Consider the following 16506-nt stretch of genomic DNA (forward strand, 5'->3'; position numbering starts at 1 on the left):
CTCTGAGCTGTCAGTACAGAGCCTGACACAGGGCTCGAACCCATGAATCATGAGATCATGACCTAAGCCAAGTCGGATGCTTAACCAATTGAGCCACCCAGGCGCCCCCAAAAGCTTTTTTTGTTAACAAAAAAGTTAAAGGTGACATACACATTTGTTTGGCAAACACTTCTATGTAACCATGTTGACTGGAATTTAGCCTCACTTTACAGTCTTAAAATAGGCAGAACTGTAATTTTTGTATTTTACATGATTAAAATACTTTGTGTTATTTTCCATATCTTGATTCTACATGTCCAGTTAAGAACAATTTGTAGGTTCTTATTTGCAAAACACATTAAAAATAACACATTCTTAACATGGATAATGTAGTCTTTGGAAAACCAAACTGGATACAGTTGAAGGTATATTTCCTATTTTGTTTTTTAAAATTCTCTGCCATCATTTCTATCATGTACACTGTTAAGAATTTTAACTAGGGGGGTGCCTGGGTGGCTCAGGAGGTTAAGCTTCCTGCTTTGGCTCAGGTCATGATCTCATAGCTCGTGGGTTCAAGCTATGCATCGGACTCTGCTGACAGCTCGCGACCTGGAGCCTGCTTTGGATTCTGTTTCCCTCTCTCTCTGCCCCTCCCCTGCTTATGCTCTATCTCTCTCTCAAGAATAAATAAACATTAAAAAATGTTTTAAAGAGTATTATCTAGGAATTGGTAAAATTCATCTGGAGACAAACTTGCAGGATGATTGCTTAAGGTTCACACACTCTGTCTTCACCATTCGAGAATAAAGGGAGGGGCGCCTGGGTGGCTCAGTCGGTTAAGAGTCGACTTTGGCTCAGGTCATGATCTCACGGTTCATGGGTTCGAGACACGCGTTGGGCTCTGTGCTGACAGCTCAGACCCTGGAGCCTGCTTCCGATTCTGTGTGTCCCCCTCTCTCTCTGACCCTCCCCTGCTCACGCTGCTTCTCTCTCTCTCTCTCAGAAATAAATAAGACGTTAAAAAAAATGTTAGAAGAGAATAAAGGGAAGGTCCACTTCTGGGGAGAGGAGCCGGGAGCTAGAAGGTGGAGGGGGCCCCACCTGACAACTACAGGAAGAACTGTCAATTACAGAGCCCCCCCAGAAGAGCCCACAGCAAGACAGATGGGGTGGGAGGAGGGGAAGGGTGGGTGATGGGCATGGAGGAGGGCACTTGTGGGGATGAGCACTGGGTGTTATATGGAAACCAACTTGACAATAAACTATTAAAAAAAAAAAAAAGACATAACCTTCTGTGACAGGCCGCAACAGGGAAAGTTCTGGATCCCTACTCCTACCTACAAGAAATCCACTGCCCTTGCAAGTCTGCCTGGAGAAACCTCATAGCCCAGGAATCCTGCTTTTCTCTAATAGTCGGTCTTTGAAAACAACCCCTCCCAATTTCCTCCTTTTTCTCCACAAAGTAGCATTCCTCTCCTTTCTGCTATTCCTGTAAATAAACCCATTTTTTTGTTGTTTGTAAAAACAAAAAACCAAAAAAACCCTCACTGGTTAACACCAGTGCTACTGATGAAATTATGAAGTGGCGTTCTGAGCGAACAGCTGAGAAATAATTCTTGAGATGTTTTTGATGCAAAAAGGTGATCTCATCATTGCACGGACACTGGGCGAACGGGTAGAGAGAGCTGCACGGGTGTGCGGGGTGGTGGGGTACATGCTGTGAGGTTAGTGGAGGCGGGGGGACAAAGTAAGTCTCTGAGGAATTGGACGCTGGCTGCTGTGAAGATAAGGTTACCTAAAGTTTTTAAGTCTTTAATGCGATATAAACATTAAGGCACTGGGTGGGGGCGGTCACGTCCCTCCAGGAAGGTGGAGCTCCGCCTGCTTCAGGTGGCCGGCAGTGCGCTGGGAGCTGTAAGGAGGTGTCATTTAGGCTGGATTTCTCTTGCTTTTGTTTCCCTCCTCACTACCATTTGAGCCAGGCGGGGGGTTCTACGCTGCCCTACATCAGAGAGGTGTACATTTAAATGGTCATTTTATTTCATCTTGAAAGGTCACTGACCACACTAACAAATCATTTATAAGTAAACTATGGGTTCACTTTTTAATGTTTTAAATTTTGTACAGTTTATTTATTTTGAGAGAGAAAGAGAAATTGAGAGAAAGCACAAGAAGGGGAGGGGCACAGACAGGGAGAGAATCTTTAAAGTTTTGAAACAACTGGAAATAGGTATCACAAAACTCTTTCAAAACGTGAATCCTCAGAAGCACTCCCATTCTTGAGGGTTGAGGACTCCAGAGCCGCTACAAGATCACCCTGGGGCATGACCCTAGATCAGCGCACCCAGGGACAGACCATAGATCGCCTCTCCGGGGGTGACCAGAACCAGACCCCATACACTCCCTCCCCCCCCGCCCCCACGCGCAGTCCCGGCCCTGGCCCCGCCCCCTCGGGACGTGACCCCGCCTTACCCCCACCTACCTCCCCTCTCCCGCCTCACCCGTGGGTGTAACCCCGAGTGAGACCAGGAGCCGTCCCTCTGGCCTACCTGACCCGGATCCTTTTCATCTGGTGTGACTCCACCCCACCTGACATCCGGGACCCCGTCTCACCAGAGGGCGTGACCCTGACACCGCCTCCCCGGCGGTGTGACCCCGAGAGTGACCCGAGAACCAGGGACTTGACCTGGGATTTCTGCCTCCCCCGCAGACCAGGCTCGCACCGCGCCTCCCCAAGGGATGTGACCCGGAGTGAGACCCAGACCCAACTCTCCCGGACCCTAACCCCAAACCCTACCTACGCCGGGGAGGTGACTCGGAGTGACAGCCGGGACTTGTCTCTCCCAGAGACCTGGCCAGACCCCGCCTCTCCCGGGGTGCAAGGCGGAGTGCGACCCAGGACCCTCCTCTCCCGCAGGCGTGACCCCAAACCCTGCCTCTCCCAGGAGTGTGGCCCGGACCCCGCATTCCCCGGGGACCTGATCCTGGATATGCGCCTCCCCTGCTGACCTGACGCAGACCCCGCCTCCTCTGCCTCTCCGGGGGTGTGACCCCGAGTGACAGCCGGGACCTCTGTGTCCCGCAGACTCGACCAGGACCCCGCCCCCACGTGGGTGTGACCCCGAGCGCGCCGCGAGATCCCGCCTCTCCGGCCACGTGACGCGAGGTCCCCGCCTTCCGCGGGGCGGGCCGGACGGCGGAACCAATGAGCGCGCGGCGGCGTTTCCGGCGGGACGCTTAGGAGGAAACTCGAGTTTGCGGTCCCCCGACTCCCCGCGCGGGCCCCTGTCCTGCCATGAAGTTTCGGGCCAAGATCGTGGACGCGGCCTGTCTGAACCACTTCACACGTGAGCTGGGGCCCGGCGGCCGCGGGGCGTAGAGGGGAGCGGGGGCCGGAAGGCGGCAGTGCGCGCGCCGGGTCGGTGGGGGGTGGCGCGGGCCGCCGGAAGTCTGGGGGGTGCTGTAATGGAGGACTTGGGGCCGCGGGAGGGGCGGCGGCGCGGGGGTGGGGGAAAGGAGTGGGGGCGTGGGGCCGCGAGAGGGATGCGGGGGTGGGGGGACAGGGATGGGGGTGGTGGGTCGGGGGAGAGATGGGGGACTGGGACGTGGCCGAGGGGATATGGGGGCGTGGGGTCACGGGAGGGTCGAGGGGCGCGGGGATGAAGGGAGTGGGGAGGTCAGGGACGGGAGCCCGTAGGAGAATTCAAGGGACAGGGATGAGGGGCCGGGAACACCCCCCTCCCCCGCAGGATGGGGCCGTGGGAGTGGATGAGGCCACTCCGGGGGAGGAAAGGGGTGGACCCAGGTGGGCCTGGGAGGCAGGGGAGCAGGTGACAAGGATTGCTTCCGGAACTTGGTTTCTATCCTGTAGTTTTTTATCTCACACGGGCCGCTGTCCCCTATGGACAGTGTGCCCAGCGCAGACATGCTTTCTGGTCGGGCCGCAATGGTCCTTGGCCTCTGCGCTGAAGGCCTGGGTAGGGGGTCCTTGGCCTCTGCGCTGAAGGCCTGGGTAGGGGGCCGGTGCAGGCTGAGTGAGTGAATGCCTACTGGGCGCCAGTTAACCTTCAGCACCTTCTTCATTCCATCACTCCCGGTGAAGCCTGCGGGGCCGGGCAGGTTGAAGCCCCTTCTGTGGGTAATCTTTCCACCAGGAAGTTTCGCACATGGAGGTGGTTGTCCAAGCCCAGTGTCCTAGTCCCTCGCTCTCACTCCCTGCTGCAGGCGTCAGTAACATGGTCTCTAAGCTGGCCAAAGCCTGCACCCTCCGCATCAGCCCAGAGAAGCTGAACTTCATCGTCTCGGACAAAGTGGCCAATGGAGGCGTGAGCATGTGGTGTGAGCTGGAACAGGTGAGAAGGTGCGGGGCGCCTGTGGACTGCTCCCAGAGGCCCCTGCAGAGGGCACAGACGCCCCCTCTTTTCCTGCCCTCAGGAGAACTTCTTCAGTGAATTTCAGATGGAAGGTGTCTCCGCGGAAAACAACGAGATTTATTTAGAGCTGACGGCGGAGAATTTATCTCGAGCTTTGAAAACTGCCCAGAACGCCAGAGCCTTGAAGGTCAAGCTGACGAATAAACACTTCCCCTGCCTCACCATCTCCATAGAGCTGGTGAGTAGGTGGGGCGGTTCAGGCCTTCCCAGCAGGGCGGGAAGTGGCTGTAGTCGGGGCTTTGTGACAACACGTAGAAAGCTCCTTGGCTTCATTTTTATTTTTTTAAGTTCATTTATTATTTTGAGAGAGAGAGACTGAGTGAGGGTCAGGGGGAGAGGAAACCCCAAGAGCTTCATGACCTGAGCTATAACCAAGAGTCGGATGCCTCACCGACTGAGCCACCCAAGCGCTCCTAGCTGGTGTTACTGAACAGAAAGATGTGCCCACAGATCTTGTTTTCCATGGGAGTCAGCCCCTCCCCGTGTATGTTCTGTACTGTGACCACACAGTACTCAGCTGGGACGCGGCCTCTTCCCGAGTCTGCATGTCCCCGCGCCTCCGTTCCTTTTAGGGGTGTGGTCCCCTCGGCTAGAAATCATGGCTCCCATCCATTTTCACCCTGGAAGGGTTTTCCCCGCCTCGTCTGTAACCCCCTTGGGTGACATCTCCGTCTCCCAGAACCCCGTGTCTTCAGTGCTGCTCCCAGAAGAATCTGACCCCTGTCGTCCTCAGCCCCCTCCCCTCCTGACTCTCACAGCTCACGTCCTAACGTGATGCTCACGGCCCTGTGCGCACGGCCCCACCTGTCTGGGAGCCACATCGCCTCCTATCCCTCTCTACGTGGTTCCCCGGAATGTCCCCTTCTTGTCCAGCTCCCAGGCTTTGGGGACCCTGGGCTCCTGCTTGGAACGTCCCCTTCTCACTCTCTGAAACCCCCTCTCCTGTTATTGCCAGTCCAGCGCTGCTCCTCCTCCTCCCCTCCCCTCACACCCGCAGCCTCCCTCCCCGTGCGGTGTGTGCTGGGCCCCACTCCGGCGTGAGCGCTGTGCGCAGTTGAAAGTTCTTTCCAGAAACGGATTCCTCGCCTGTCGGCTACTGTTAGAGCCCCTCGGAGTACTCCCCGCCTCAGGACGAGCTTGTGTGGTTCCTCACTGGTTTAAGCAGAAACACCGTCATGATGCGTGATGCCTTCTGTCTGAAAGGGCAAGGCAGGGGGCGCCGGGGGCTCAGTTGGTCAGGTGTCCATGTCTTGGTCTTGGCTCAGGTAATGATCTCGTGATTTGTGGGTTCGAGTCCTGTGTTGGGGTCTGTGGTGATGGTGTGGAGCCTGCTTAGGTTCCTCTCCCTCTTTCTCTCTCTGCCCCTCCTCTCTTGCTCTCTGTCTTAAAATAAATAAATTAAAATAAAAAAAACAAAAGTAAAGAGGCAGGATATGCAAGTTGGGGTGCGTGGGTGGCTCAGTAGGTTACGCATCTGACTGTTGATTTCGGCTCAGATCATGGTCTCAGGGTTCCTGAGTTGGAGTCCCGCCTCAGGCTCTGCACTGATAGCACTGACCTCCTTGGGATTCTCTCTCCTTCTCTCTCTGCCTCTTGCCTGCTCACAGTCTCTGTCTCCCTCTCTCAAAACAATGAACATTAAATATAATTAAGAACAAGTAAAAGGGTAGGATACATCAGTCTGTTGTTCTGTGGAAGCCCCTGGACATGGATAAAGACGGCTCTGTCCAGCAGTGTAGATGCAGCCACACACTGAGCGCGCACAGAGAACAGTCTCGGTTCCTTCAGTGAGTGGGTTGGCTTCTGCCTCCTGGCTTCACACGAAGTGAGTGACAGGGCCACTCGTCCCTGTCCTCCCACCGTCGGCTGCACTGTGTTCTGGTGCGATCTGGAATGTTGCCCCTGGGGGAGGCCTTTTCGGCCTCCGTCTTAGACCTTACCGAACGTTCACCTGGTCGCCATTCCGTTTTCTTCCAGGCAGTGACCAGCATGTCACATGCAGCTCAGACAAGTTTGCGTGTCTGTTTTCTTGCTCCCTGACCCATCTGTGCCCTGGAACGTGGGGACCCTGCCTTACTCCTCACCCACACGACCTCTACTAAGGGTCAGCAGGGCAGGTGCCCCGCTGGAAATACTTGTTTGTGGATTTAAGATGAAACAATTGAGAACATTCCATGTAGATTTGGGGACGGCTTCTGCTTACCTTTCAGTCACTGGGTTTTCTTTTTTCTTTTTTTTTTTTTTTTTAATTTGTTTCTGAGAGAGAGAGCGACAGCATGAGCAAGGGAGGGTCAGAGAGAGAGGGAGATACAGAATCTGAAGCAGGCTCCAGGCTCTGAGCTAGCTGTGAGCACAAAGCCCAATGCAGGGCTCGAACCCACGAACTGTGAGATCATTACTTGAGCCGAAGTTGGACGCTTAAGCAACTGAGCCACCCAGGCACCCCTGGATTTTCTATGTTGACGTCACAAACATATATCCTCTCTCTTGGCAGTTATCGGTGTCAAGCAGTAGCCGCATTGTGACACATGACATCCCCGTTAAGGTCATTCCTAGGAAACTGTGGAAGGATTTGCAAGAACCTGCTGTCCCAGACGCCGACGTGAGTGACGCCCTCGTCCACTGCTCACGCATTAACTAACTGCTCGCGCGCTGACTGTTCGCACAGTAGATGGTGTGATTTGAACTCCCCGGTTTCAGTTACGGCCTCACCATCTGTTTCATTTGAAGATTGTATGTACCTGAAAGGAATCGAGAGGCATTTTTAAAGGATACTCCAGCCAAAAAACTGGAATATTTGCCTCCTGTTGTTTACATAAAACTCCTTCAGACTGCACTGAGCATAGTAGAAACACCAAGCGCTTTACACCCGGGACAGAGAATGTCCTGCTCGGTCGCAGCGCTTCCGTAAAACTAACCTAAAGTAGTTTTGGGGCGCGGTCACTTCTGTCCGTTTCCCTGACCTCGAGTTTTCCTCGTCCCGTAAGGACGGGTGTCCGGGGTTCCTGTAAGAGCGAGGAGGAGAGGCCACTCGGGCGTGTGGCCAGGAATTGGTGCTGGAGGGTCCTTTCCCTCTTGCTCACAATCTGTGGAAGGAGGAGTTGTGAAAATACACCAGGTAGGCTATTCACTGGGCTCTGGAGGCATCTGTGCCGACAGGGAAGAGACTGTGCCGTCTCCAAAGCCGCCAGGGGTTCAGCCTCAGGGTCTGAGAGCTGGGGTCCCACCACCCGCAGCCTTTGTGAGGGTGGGAGGTGGCCCTGCATCCCCTGGGTGCGTGCACGTGCAAGGCAGCTGGAAGGCCACCCCCTGGAACCGAAGGATGCCCACAGGGATGTGGGCTTCAGGGGGACCCAGAGCAGGCAGGAATAAGGTTGTAGAGTTGTTCTTCTTTTCCTAGTTTTAAAGGAGCTCTGTTCTGACAGCTCGGGAACAGGATTTCAGAGCTGCTAAGCACACACACGGCCCCAGCATAGGCACTGAGCACCGTCGGCCCCCAGCCGCATTAATGTTTTTTCTCCTCCGTCGTGTAGGTTAGTATTTATCTGCCAGTCTTGAAGACAATGAAGAGCATCGTGGAAAAAATGAAAAACATCAGCAATCACCTTGTAAGTGAGAACTTGTTTAGCAGAGAGCACTCCGAGTGTCTTGGAGGCGCTTGGTTTGGGCTGCGTGTCCTGGGAGGAAGCCCCGGCCGGCACGGGTATGGACAGCGCCGCACTCACCCGTGGAGTCGGGGGCGCGGGTCCCCCTGGCGAGGCGGGCTCCCAGCACCTGGCCTGTTGGGGAGAGCCCGCCGTTTCTCAGGTGCCCGCGGGAGCTGTGGCCGGACTTCACGGCCCCCTCCGCTGGGGGGGAGCATTCGTGTCTGTCCCTGTCCCTCGTGTCTGTGTTTGTAGTGTGTCAGGAACACATCCAGCGGCTTCCCGTGCCTTGGACAGGACCTCACATCCTCTCTGCCGACGTGTGTTTCTTTCATGAGTCACTGGTGTCGGCACTGAGCTGGGCGTCCGTCCACTGACCACGTGTCTCAGTGCGCGCAGGTCCGAGCTGTCCCAGAATGCGGGTGTCCTGTGACAGCTCTGCCATGGATCCGGTAGTCAGGCTGGGAGCCTCCCCTGGGGCGAGTCTGGGCACCTGCAGAGAGGTTCGGGGAGGCCCCGAGGGAAGAGCGGGGCAATTAGTCCCAGGATCTGTATGTTTGCTCTTGCGGTCCAGTGGAGGTGACTCAGCAAAGTCGCTTAGGGGGGCCGAGTCCTCAGAGCTGTTTTTCTCCTCCCCAGAATGTTTAAAAACATAAGTTTGTGGCGTAGCTGCTGCAGTCCGGAATAGTCGGTGGAAAGTCAGAGTGGCCAAGCGCACAGTGAGTGTGACTATGTGACCAGATTCTGTATCCGAAGGTCCTGGCGACAGAACGAGGGAAGGGAAGGTGCTCAGCTTGCTCACCTCCCGTCCCCGAGGCGCTAGGATGTCCTCGCTGAGACTCAGCCCTGTGCCCACCTCCTTCCGTGAGGGACGCGGCCATGGGGTGCTGTGCCTGGGACCCATGTAGGAGCAGGGGAGCCATGTGCGGGTAGCCAGGGACCCCGCCCCCGGGGGCTTGTTGGCCCCCCAGCTTGTGTTTTGGGACGGGGGGCATGTGTACTGGGGTCTGACACAGTCCTGTGTTGGCGCTGCATCCTGCTCTGTGTCACCTGTTAGCTCACGAGCCACTCAGCCGCTCACGTCAGCTTAGTGGTGACAGCAGGCGGGATAGTGTTGTGACCTGATGGCAAAGGGGGGTCCTCGGGGCCACACAGACCTGGGGCCGGTCCCGGCCGCACTACCCAGCCTGTGGGCCCCATCCTGGGAGTCACCCAAAGTGGGTGGGACAGTGCACCTTCACATGGGCTTTGTGATTTTCTGCAGATGGAGAGGTAGGTACTTTATGCTGGGTGCTTAGCACGTTGAGTCAGCGTCCAGAAGTGGTAGGTGATGGCCACAGAGGAAATCACTGGAAGAAGTAAGCTCCCATGCAGACCGTTGAGAAATAAAGGGTGCTGCTGAGGGCCGTGTTCTGGTGCGTCACCGGAGTGCTCAGGGCTGAAGTGAATCCGAAACCACTGTGAGCTGCTCTTTGTATAAAAGCTCTTGAGTTAAGTCTTTATGTAAAACCAATGTTTTTCTAAAGCAGTGAGAGTTTACAGATTGCCGGATGTTATTTTAGTCATGTATTGATTCCAGATTCTAAGAGAGAGCGCTTAGAAATACAGCGGTGTGTTTCCGGGCTCACCAATAAAGTTGAACAGAAACACTTTCATTTGAGGGCACATTTCCGAGATTATGCAACAGGAAAGTTAGAGGGCTATTTTCTATTCAATGTCAAAAGCCTCAGGGGCACCTTGCTGGTCCGTCATGGAGCACATGCCTCTTGATCTCACGGTCGTGAGTTCCAGCCCCATATTGGGTGTAGAGATCACTTGAAACTAAAATTAAAAAAAAAAAAAAAAAAAAAAGCCAGGGCACCTGAGTGTCTCACTCAGATAAGTGTCCTGCTTCGGCTCAGGTCATGATCTCGTGGCTCGTGAGTTTGAGCCCCCCATCGGGCTCTGTGCTGGCAGCTCAGAGCCTGGAGCCAGCTCCCGATTCTGTCTCCCCCTCTCTCTGCCCCTCCCCACTATTTATTTATAAATAGTCGTGTTTGCTCGAGATGTAACGGGCCTGTGGTTATGCTGCACTTGAGCTGTGACACGGTGTGGCTGTCTGAAAACAAGGCAGCTGGCGAGCTTCCTGATTCCCTGGGCCCTTCCCGAGTGCAGTGGTTGTCGGAGCAGAACACGGTGTTCCGGTCTCAGCCCTCGTGGCCCCACCTTAGGCGGTGGGGGTGCAGGTTGGACCGCATGGGGACGGCGAAGGGATCAGTCCTGTAGAGCGGCAGTCTAGCGGGTCACTGGGGAAGGACGGGCGGGGGCAGCGCTGCTCAGTGTCCAGGTGTGTGGGGTCCAGTGCGGCCCCTCCACTGTCCCGCTGTGGATGGGGTGGCTCTAGTGAGGGGGCCCCGGGGAGGGGCTGGGGCTTCTCTGTCCTCCTGGACGGGGCAGCTCTAGTGAGGGGGGCCCGGGGAGGGGCTGGGGCTTCTCTGTCCTCCTGGAAGCCGCTGCGGCCCCCAGTGCGTGGCCCCTCTTCGGGGCTCCTTAAGGACGACGTGGTCTCCCTCGGGTTTTACCTGCAGCTCTCGTCAGGGCCTCTGGTCTGTGCGCTGCTCTGTAATTCCTCTTCAGGGCCTGCCCTGTGATTCCTGTTTTCCGTCTGTCCGTCCGTCTCATTTCCTGTTACGGCGCCCTCTCCGGGCCCCCCACCTGTGTCGTCCTGCGTCCCCTTCCCTCTGTGATCCTGTTGTCCGTTCTGCGGCTCCCACTCTGTGCCTGCGTGAGGTCTCCTCAGCTCCGAGCGCCCCGGACCCTGACTCAAGCCCTTCCTTCTCGTCTGTCCCCTGCTCTGCGTCCATCCCGTGCAGCACCGCTGGGCTCTGCCTGCCCTCCGGCTGGGGGACTCTCCCTCTCTCTTTGTCTCTCTGTCTCTCTCTGTCTCTCTCTCTGTCTCTCTCCCCACAAGACCTTCCCTTGGGGCGTGACCACAGCCCTTTCAGAAGTCCTCTGAGAGCCTGGGTTTTAGCCGTGAGAGCGGACCAGACGGTCTCTCTCTGTCTCTCTCTCTGTCTCTCTCCCCACAAGACCTTCCCTTGGGGCGTGACCACAGCCCTTTCAGAAGTCCTCTGAGAGCCTGGGTTTTAGCCGTGAGAGCGGACCAGACGGTCTCTCTCTGTCTCTCTCTCTGTCTCTCTCCCCACAAGACCTTCCCTTGGGGCGTGACCACAGCCCTTTCAGAAGTCCTCTGAGAGCCTGGGTTTTAGCCGTGAGAGCGGACCAGACGTTGAGCATTTGCTCTCGAGGCTCTTCTCAGCGCCGGCCCTTCCCGGGAGCCCGGGGCCTGGCCTCCCCTGCCCCTCGCCCCACGTCCCCTGGGAGGGGCTGCCTCCCCTCAGAGGCCCCCTCTCTGGCCGTGTCTTCGCTCCCTGGGTCGCTGGTGCCGACGGGAGCGGTGGGGGGCTTCGTGGGACGACCCTGTCACCTGGTTTGGTGGAGGCAGATGTCCTGCTTCCCTTCCGCCCGTCCTGCTTTCCTTTTCTTTTCTAAGACTGCATACGGTACTCACTTTGCAGATTATCGAAGCAAACCTAAGTGGAGAATTGAACTTGAAGATTGAGACAGAACTAGTGTGTGTTACGACCCACTTCAAAGATCTCGGGAACCCTCCCGCAGGTGAGTTTTGTGCTGGGTTCTGTGTTGCCTTTCATACGCGTTTCAGAGGCACAGTTGCTGAGATCTCTACCTGGAGACCGGGTTGGGGGGGGGGGGGTGTCCCGAGGTCCCCGGGAGCCCTGGCGTCCCTTCCATGCCTGTGTCCGCCCCGCTCCTCACCCAGGACGGCATCACGAGGAGGAGGAGGTTTCCTGGCTCCTACTTAGGTCCTGAGTGTATGAAATCAGATGAGCAGGGAGACCTTTCCTCGCCTGGCAAACGTTTCACCCCCTCCACGGCGACAAAGGCCATGGGCCCAGTTCGGGAGCCGCAGACGGTGGGGTCAGCGGCAGAGCTGTGCCAGCAGAGCTCCAGGCCTGGCGGGCACACTCGGCAGGTGGCGCCACAGGCGCGAGGGGGGCCCGGGCACGTCCGCCCATCACGTGGGACGGGACCCGTGCGCACAGCTTCCGGAACCCAGGACGGGCCGCCACTTCTGCCATCAGGACGTATCGCCACAGGTTGGGTTATGAAAGCGCTGTCTTAGGTAGCGCAGCGAGGGGTCCTCACTTGGTAGCGGAGGCCGCATGCTCCAGCCGAGGGCAGCCGGCGTGACGCAGGCTGTGCTGAGGGCCGCGCACAGGGCCTGAGCTGGGAGCTCACTTTCTTTCACTTCATAAACGACATGGAGGGTCTGGTCTGTGATGTTTGCTCAGCGTTGAAAGGACCTCTTCTCTCGGTCCATTCCCTCTAGGGCAGATGGGCTGGTATTCGCTCCTCGCGGTCGTGCCCCAAGCATATGTCGGGGGACTAACGGGACCGTCTTCTTCCACCAGAACGGGGACAGCAGGTCAGGTTTCAGGCCACTGCAAGTGGAGATTCTCTGGAAATGTGCCGTGTGTTTGGAAGAGAAGGACGTGATAACTGCTTGCTTAGCAGACTGCCGTGTTTACATCGGGCAGTGTCTCCAGGCTCCGAGAGCCAGCGGTCACGTCCATCAGTGACCTAAGAGGGAACGTGCCACCTCCGGACTCCCCATGACCCCGGAAGCTGCTCCTGTCATTGCAGCCCGTGACGCTGCCGCTCGGGACCGAGACCCAGCGCAGATGGCCGAGGTGCACCTGGACATCAGGAGGCTCCTGCAGTTCCTCGCCGGACAGCAAGTGGGCCCTACGAAGGCCGTGTGCAGTGAGTGTGCATCCGGGGTGCGGGTCGGGGGTCCCGCAGCTGCGCGCCCCCAAGCTGCAGAAACAGCTCAGTCACCTGGGCCCGTTTCCCAGCGCTTTCTCCGGACCCCGCAGCACCTGGAGGCTCTGCTCCAGGCTCGGCCCCACGTGTGGGTCTGTGCCTAGCGAGAAGCTTCCAGAGAACGGTGTGGATCATCCAGGCCCGCCGTGTTAATCTGCCCCGACTCAGCACCCCTGACCCTGCTGGGCTTAGGCTTAGGGTCCCCTCGTATGCCTTTGTTTCCCCTCTGTGTCTGATCCTGGGCGGGTCCCATGCTTGTCCGTTTCTCCCCGACTCCTCTGAGTTTTCACGCTGGCCCAGTGATCGTGGCGGGCCCGTCTGTCTTCCTCGGCCGTACCCCTGCCTCTCGTCACTTATTGGACGCCTGTGAGGGAGGGCTTTCTTGGCCCAAACTTCTCGAGGCTCTGTCTGTCTCCTTGTCACTCTGATCACGGCAAGCGGAAGGCAGCCACCGCTTCCGTGTAAGAGCCGTCAGGGTGTGTGCAGCACCAGTGAGCTGCCTGTGCCTGGGGAAGGTGCCTTGGAGTCCCCAAGGGTGGGAGATTGTGACAACAAGATGGGGATTTCTCCTCCCCTTTCCTTAGTCCCTCAACCCTGTGCTTTAGCCTGTAGTTCCTCCCGTGGTGGCTTCCCCACATGTGCTCCTCCAGTGTCTGCCTCACTGCCTGGTCTCCACCTGCTGCTCTTCCTGGCTCTCCCCCTCCCCGGGGGCCGCCCCCTTCCCCACCCCCACCCCGGGGACCGCCCCCTCCTGGCTTGGCACTTGGGCCTGCCCACCCTAGGGACTGTGTCTGGCCCTGCTTGCCTGGAGGCCTGGAGAGCGGCCTGCCCTTGCCTCCCCGCCGCGGCCCTGTCCCCACGCCCCGGTGGCTGTGGGCACGGCCTCTGCCCTCACTCCTGCTCTCATGGCTGTGGAGCCGTGCGGATTGAGGGGCACCTCCCTCTGGGCTCGTGCACCAGCCGCGCGTTTGCCCTTTGTGCCGTGCAGCGCCCACCCAGGCCCAGCACACTGCACCCCTCCTGCGCTGCAGCCCGCACAGCAGCCTGTGCCCGTGGTCCGCGGACTGCCGCGCTGGGCCTCCTCGCCTCACTTGGCTCGTTCATGGGCAGGAAACCGCGTTTTCCTAGAAGGACGCTGATTTGGGTAAACGGGGGCCTCTCACCGAAGCCCTGGACCTCGTCTCCCTGGCTGTGGGCCGGTCATGTCACCGGGAGGCCGGGCCCGGGAGAAGGGCTCCGCGGGTGTGGGTGGGACATGCGCGCCGGCCGGGGTCCTGGCGGAGACAGGCCTTCTTCTCTCCCCAGATATCGTGAGTAACAAGATGGTCCATTTTGACCTGCTGCACGAAGACGTGTCCCTGCAGTACTTCATCCCCGCATTCTCATAGCCGCCCTCGTCCCTGGTGACGCACTGGAGCTCAGGGGACACGCTTGGATAAACTTACTGTCTCCTACTTCCTCGTCCTCGTCTCTGTTCTGTCGTTGAGACGGGGAAAGAAGAGGAAGAAGTTCCCTCTGTGGACTTCAGGTCGGCCGAGGTTTCTGGGAGCTGCCCGACCCTGGCTCTGCTCCTGGGGCCGGATGACGGGCCAGGGCAGCCCTCCCGCTGCCTCGGTTGCGCAGAGCGTCGCAGGGTCTGTCGGGGGTGTCTGGCTGCAGCGCCTGGAGCCCGGGCTGCCAGGCCTCCTGGTTCGCAGGGCCCGCGTCCATCCGAGGTCACCATCCTCACCGTTCTGTCCCCCACGTGCAGGGGCCTGACGACCTGGAAAGCACACTGTGTGTGTCCGGGAGGCGCAGGGACCCCGGGCAGCCTGTGTTCAGCACTGAGACCACATGTGCCTGTGCGCGCTGGTGCAGGGCTGGCCGGCCGCTGTCTCATCCCCCGGGGCCCGCCCATCTCGTCCCACCGTGGCGACCTGTCCTCTGCCCTGTGGACGGGGGTGTCGTCAACGTGGTCTTCACTCACGTGGCAAAGCTAAGAAGGAAAGCGGTTGCTCAGGGGAAGAGGAGGAGGTGGGAAATCTGTGACATCGAAATCTTCCTTCATGGCCTTTTCCCAGTACTTGGTGCGAGCTCGGTTCTTAAGTGCCTCTTCAGGTGCTCATCAGCGTGAGTTCCGATGGGACGTGGTCCTCATTCACGTCCCCTCATTGAGCCCTCTCCTCTCTTTGGCTTGTGGCCACATTAATTCTAGCTGCAGCGTCAAACATAGAAGTCATCGATGGGGCAGTGCCTGAAAACAGTTCATAAAAGCAGTTTGGTTCCGTTTTTTTTGTGGTTTTGTTTTTGTTTCGTTTTGGTTGAAGAAAACGTAATCGTGGTCACCAGTCTGGAAAATTGGTTACTTCTGATTATTTAAATGACTTTTAACATGTAATAAAAATAAAGTGCTATTTGTTAGCGTAAGTGAGCGGCAGAGTAGCGCAGCCGTCATCTGCCCAACACAGCGGTCCCCAGTCCTCAGCTCCAGCGCTAGCCCGTGTTTGGCATTCTGTTGTCGGGCGTCAGGGCATGTGAGCACAGCTGCTCACACACCTGAGATTTTGCCAAGTGGACCCCATGGCCTGCCCGGGGCCACACAGCTGGTGGCAGGGACAGACGGGCATCCAGGCCCCTGACTTCTGACAGGAAACCCTCCTGTCCGAGCTGCGCTTTGCGGTGGGAATGACGCGGCCCACCCTTCAGAGTGAGTGCCCACCAGTGGTTTCCTGCGTCTGGGAAGAGCAACCCAGTCAAATATGCTGCAGGAAAGCCCGTGTGTGTGCGGCTTTTAAATATCCTGAAACCACATGTAATTTCTTTCCGATTTGCACAGTGTCTGTTTACATCATGCCGGATTTTGACAGGTTTAGGGATGGCCCAAGTGTCTGCGGCCTGGCCACACAGCCTTGCGTGACGGTCAGGACGCTGGGGTCTGTTTCTGATTCTCAGCAGGACTTGTGGCTTGGTGCTCACCAGGGCCGGGGCCTCAGGGCCTTGAGTGAGGATGGTGTCCCTCTCCCGCGCCGGGAGCTGGTGGAAACCGCAGACTCAGGGAGGCCCAGGTGCCGCTTTATCCGGCGGTATACCAGGGTGAGATTCACGTAGGTCAAGAACGAGCACATTAGCGCATTTAGAAACACGACTGTAATTCGAGAGGTTGACTTCTTTCAGGACCAACACCTGCAAGTGCCGAGGTGTCTCTGTGTCGTCCCGCCCTCCGGAGGTGCGCTCTGCGCGGGCCATCTGTCCCCCGTGCTCTCCTGTGCTCAGGCCTGTCCTCGCGCGCCCTGTCCCCTGTGCTGGCTCAGAGGTGTCCCCGACACGGCAGCTCGTGCCTAACGTGCTTGCGGGTACCTGGGCCTGGCACGGGACCCAGCCCAGGGGCCCCTGAATGTGGCCCCCAGAGTTTCCTGGGGCAGAGGCATGGTGCCGCCCAGCCCTGGAAGGTGTTGGGTGGCATTCACGTTCCTGTGGGTGTGGCCAGATGGGCAGAGCTTCACTTTGAAGAGAGACAGTTGTGTCCTTTTGTGTGGGCTCCAGTGGGGGCTCCAGAGGATCCTGAGCTGGGGGGTCCTTGAGCCAGC

The 16506-nt window shown here is 57.7% G+C and overlaps 2 protein-coding genes across 8 annotated transcripts in view; both read left to right on the forward strand.

Annotated features, from left to right (window-relative positions):
• The first annotated feature begins 3213 nt into the window (after nucleotides 1-3213).
• On the forward strand, nucleotides 3214-15208 carry HUS1 (HUS1 checkpoint clamp component). Of its 7 annotated transcripts, none has more exons than XM_039235672.1 (8): nucleotides 3214-3326; nucleotides 4204-4331; nucleotides 4414-4590; nucleotides 6907-7014; nucleotides 7946-8020; nucleotides 11614-11713; nucleotides 12761-12880; nucleotides 14246-15208. In XM_039235672.1, exons 1-8 carry the CDS (start codon nucleotides 3275-3277, stop codon nucleotides 14326-14328), a joined length of 843 nt encoding a protein of 280 aa, XP_039091603.1. In that variant the 5' UTR covers nucleotides 3214-3274; the 3' UTR covers nucleotides 14329-15208. The 7 variants fall into 7 exon arrangements, 4 of the variants coding, with proteins under 4 accessions (XP_039091603.1, XP_039091602.1, XP_039091604.1 ...); XR_005528972.1 differs by lacking the exon at nucleotides 3214-3326 and having other exon boundaries at nucleotides 3709-4331; nucleotides 14246-14468; nucleotides 14691-15208; XR_005528973.1 differs by lacking the exons at nucleotides 3214-3326; nucleotides 12761-12880; nucleotides 14246-15208 and adding exons at nucleotides 11877-12213; nucleotides 12447-12509 and having other exon boundaries at nucleotides 3709-4331.
• PKD1L1 (polycystin 1 like 1, transient receptor potential channel interacting) overlaps nucleotides 14962-16506 on the forward strand; it is a 114810-nt gene continuing 113265 nt past the window's right edge. Inside the window, 2 exon segments of the mRNA XM_039235665.1 lie at nucleotides 14962-15174; nucleotides 15899-16012. Of these exon segments, the coding sequence (XP_039091596.1) occupies nucleotides 14986-15174; nucleotides 15899-16012 (303 nt within the window). The 5' untranslated portion in view covers nucleotides 14962-14985.

The sequence above is a fragment of the Hyaena hyaena genome, unplaced genomic scaffold (genome assembly GCF_003009895.1).
Source record: "Hyaena hyaena isolate Hyena2069 unplaced genomic scaffold, ASM300989v1 scaffold_101, whole genome shotgun sequence".
Taxonomy (NCBI): Eukaryota; Metazoa; Chordata; class Mammalia; order Carnivora; family Hyaenidae; genus Hyaena; species Hyaena hyaena.

Coding starts and splice junctions, on each gene's coding strand:
- HUS1 (XM_039235671.1), top strand. CDS start 4,146: ATGGAGGTGGTTGTCCAAGCCCAGTGTCCTAGTCCCTCGCTCTCACTC. Junction 4,332..4,413: donor TGTGGTGTGAGCTGGAACAG/GTGAGAAGGTGC, acceptor TCCTGCCCTCAG/GAGAACTTCTTCAGTGAATT. Junction 11,714..12,760: donor TCTCGGGAACCCTCCCGCAG/GTGAGTTTTGTG, acceptor CTGTCATTGCAG/CCCGTGACGCTGCCGCTCGG.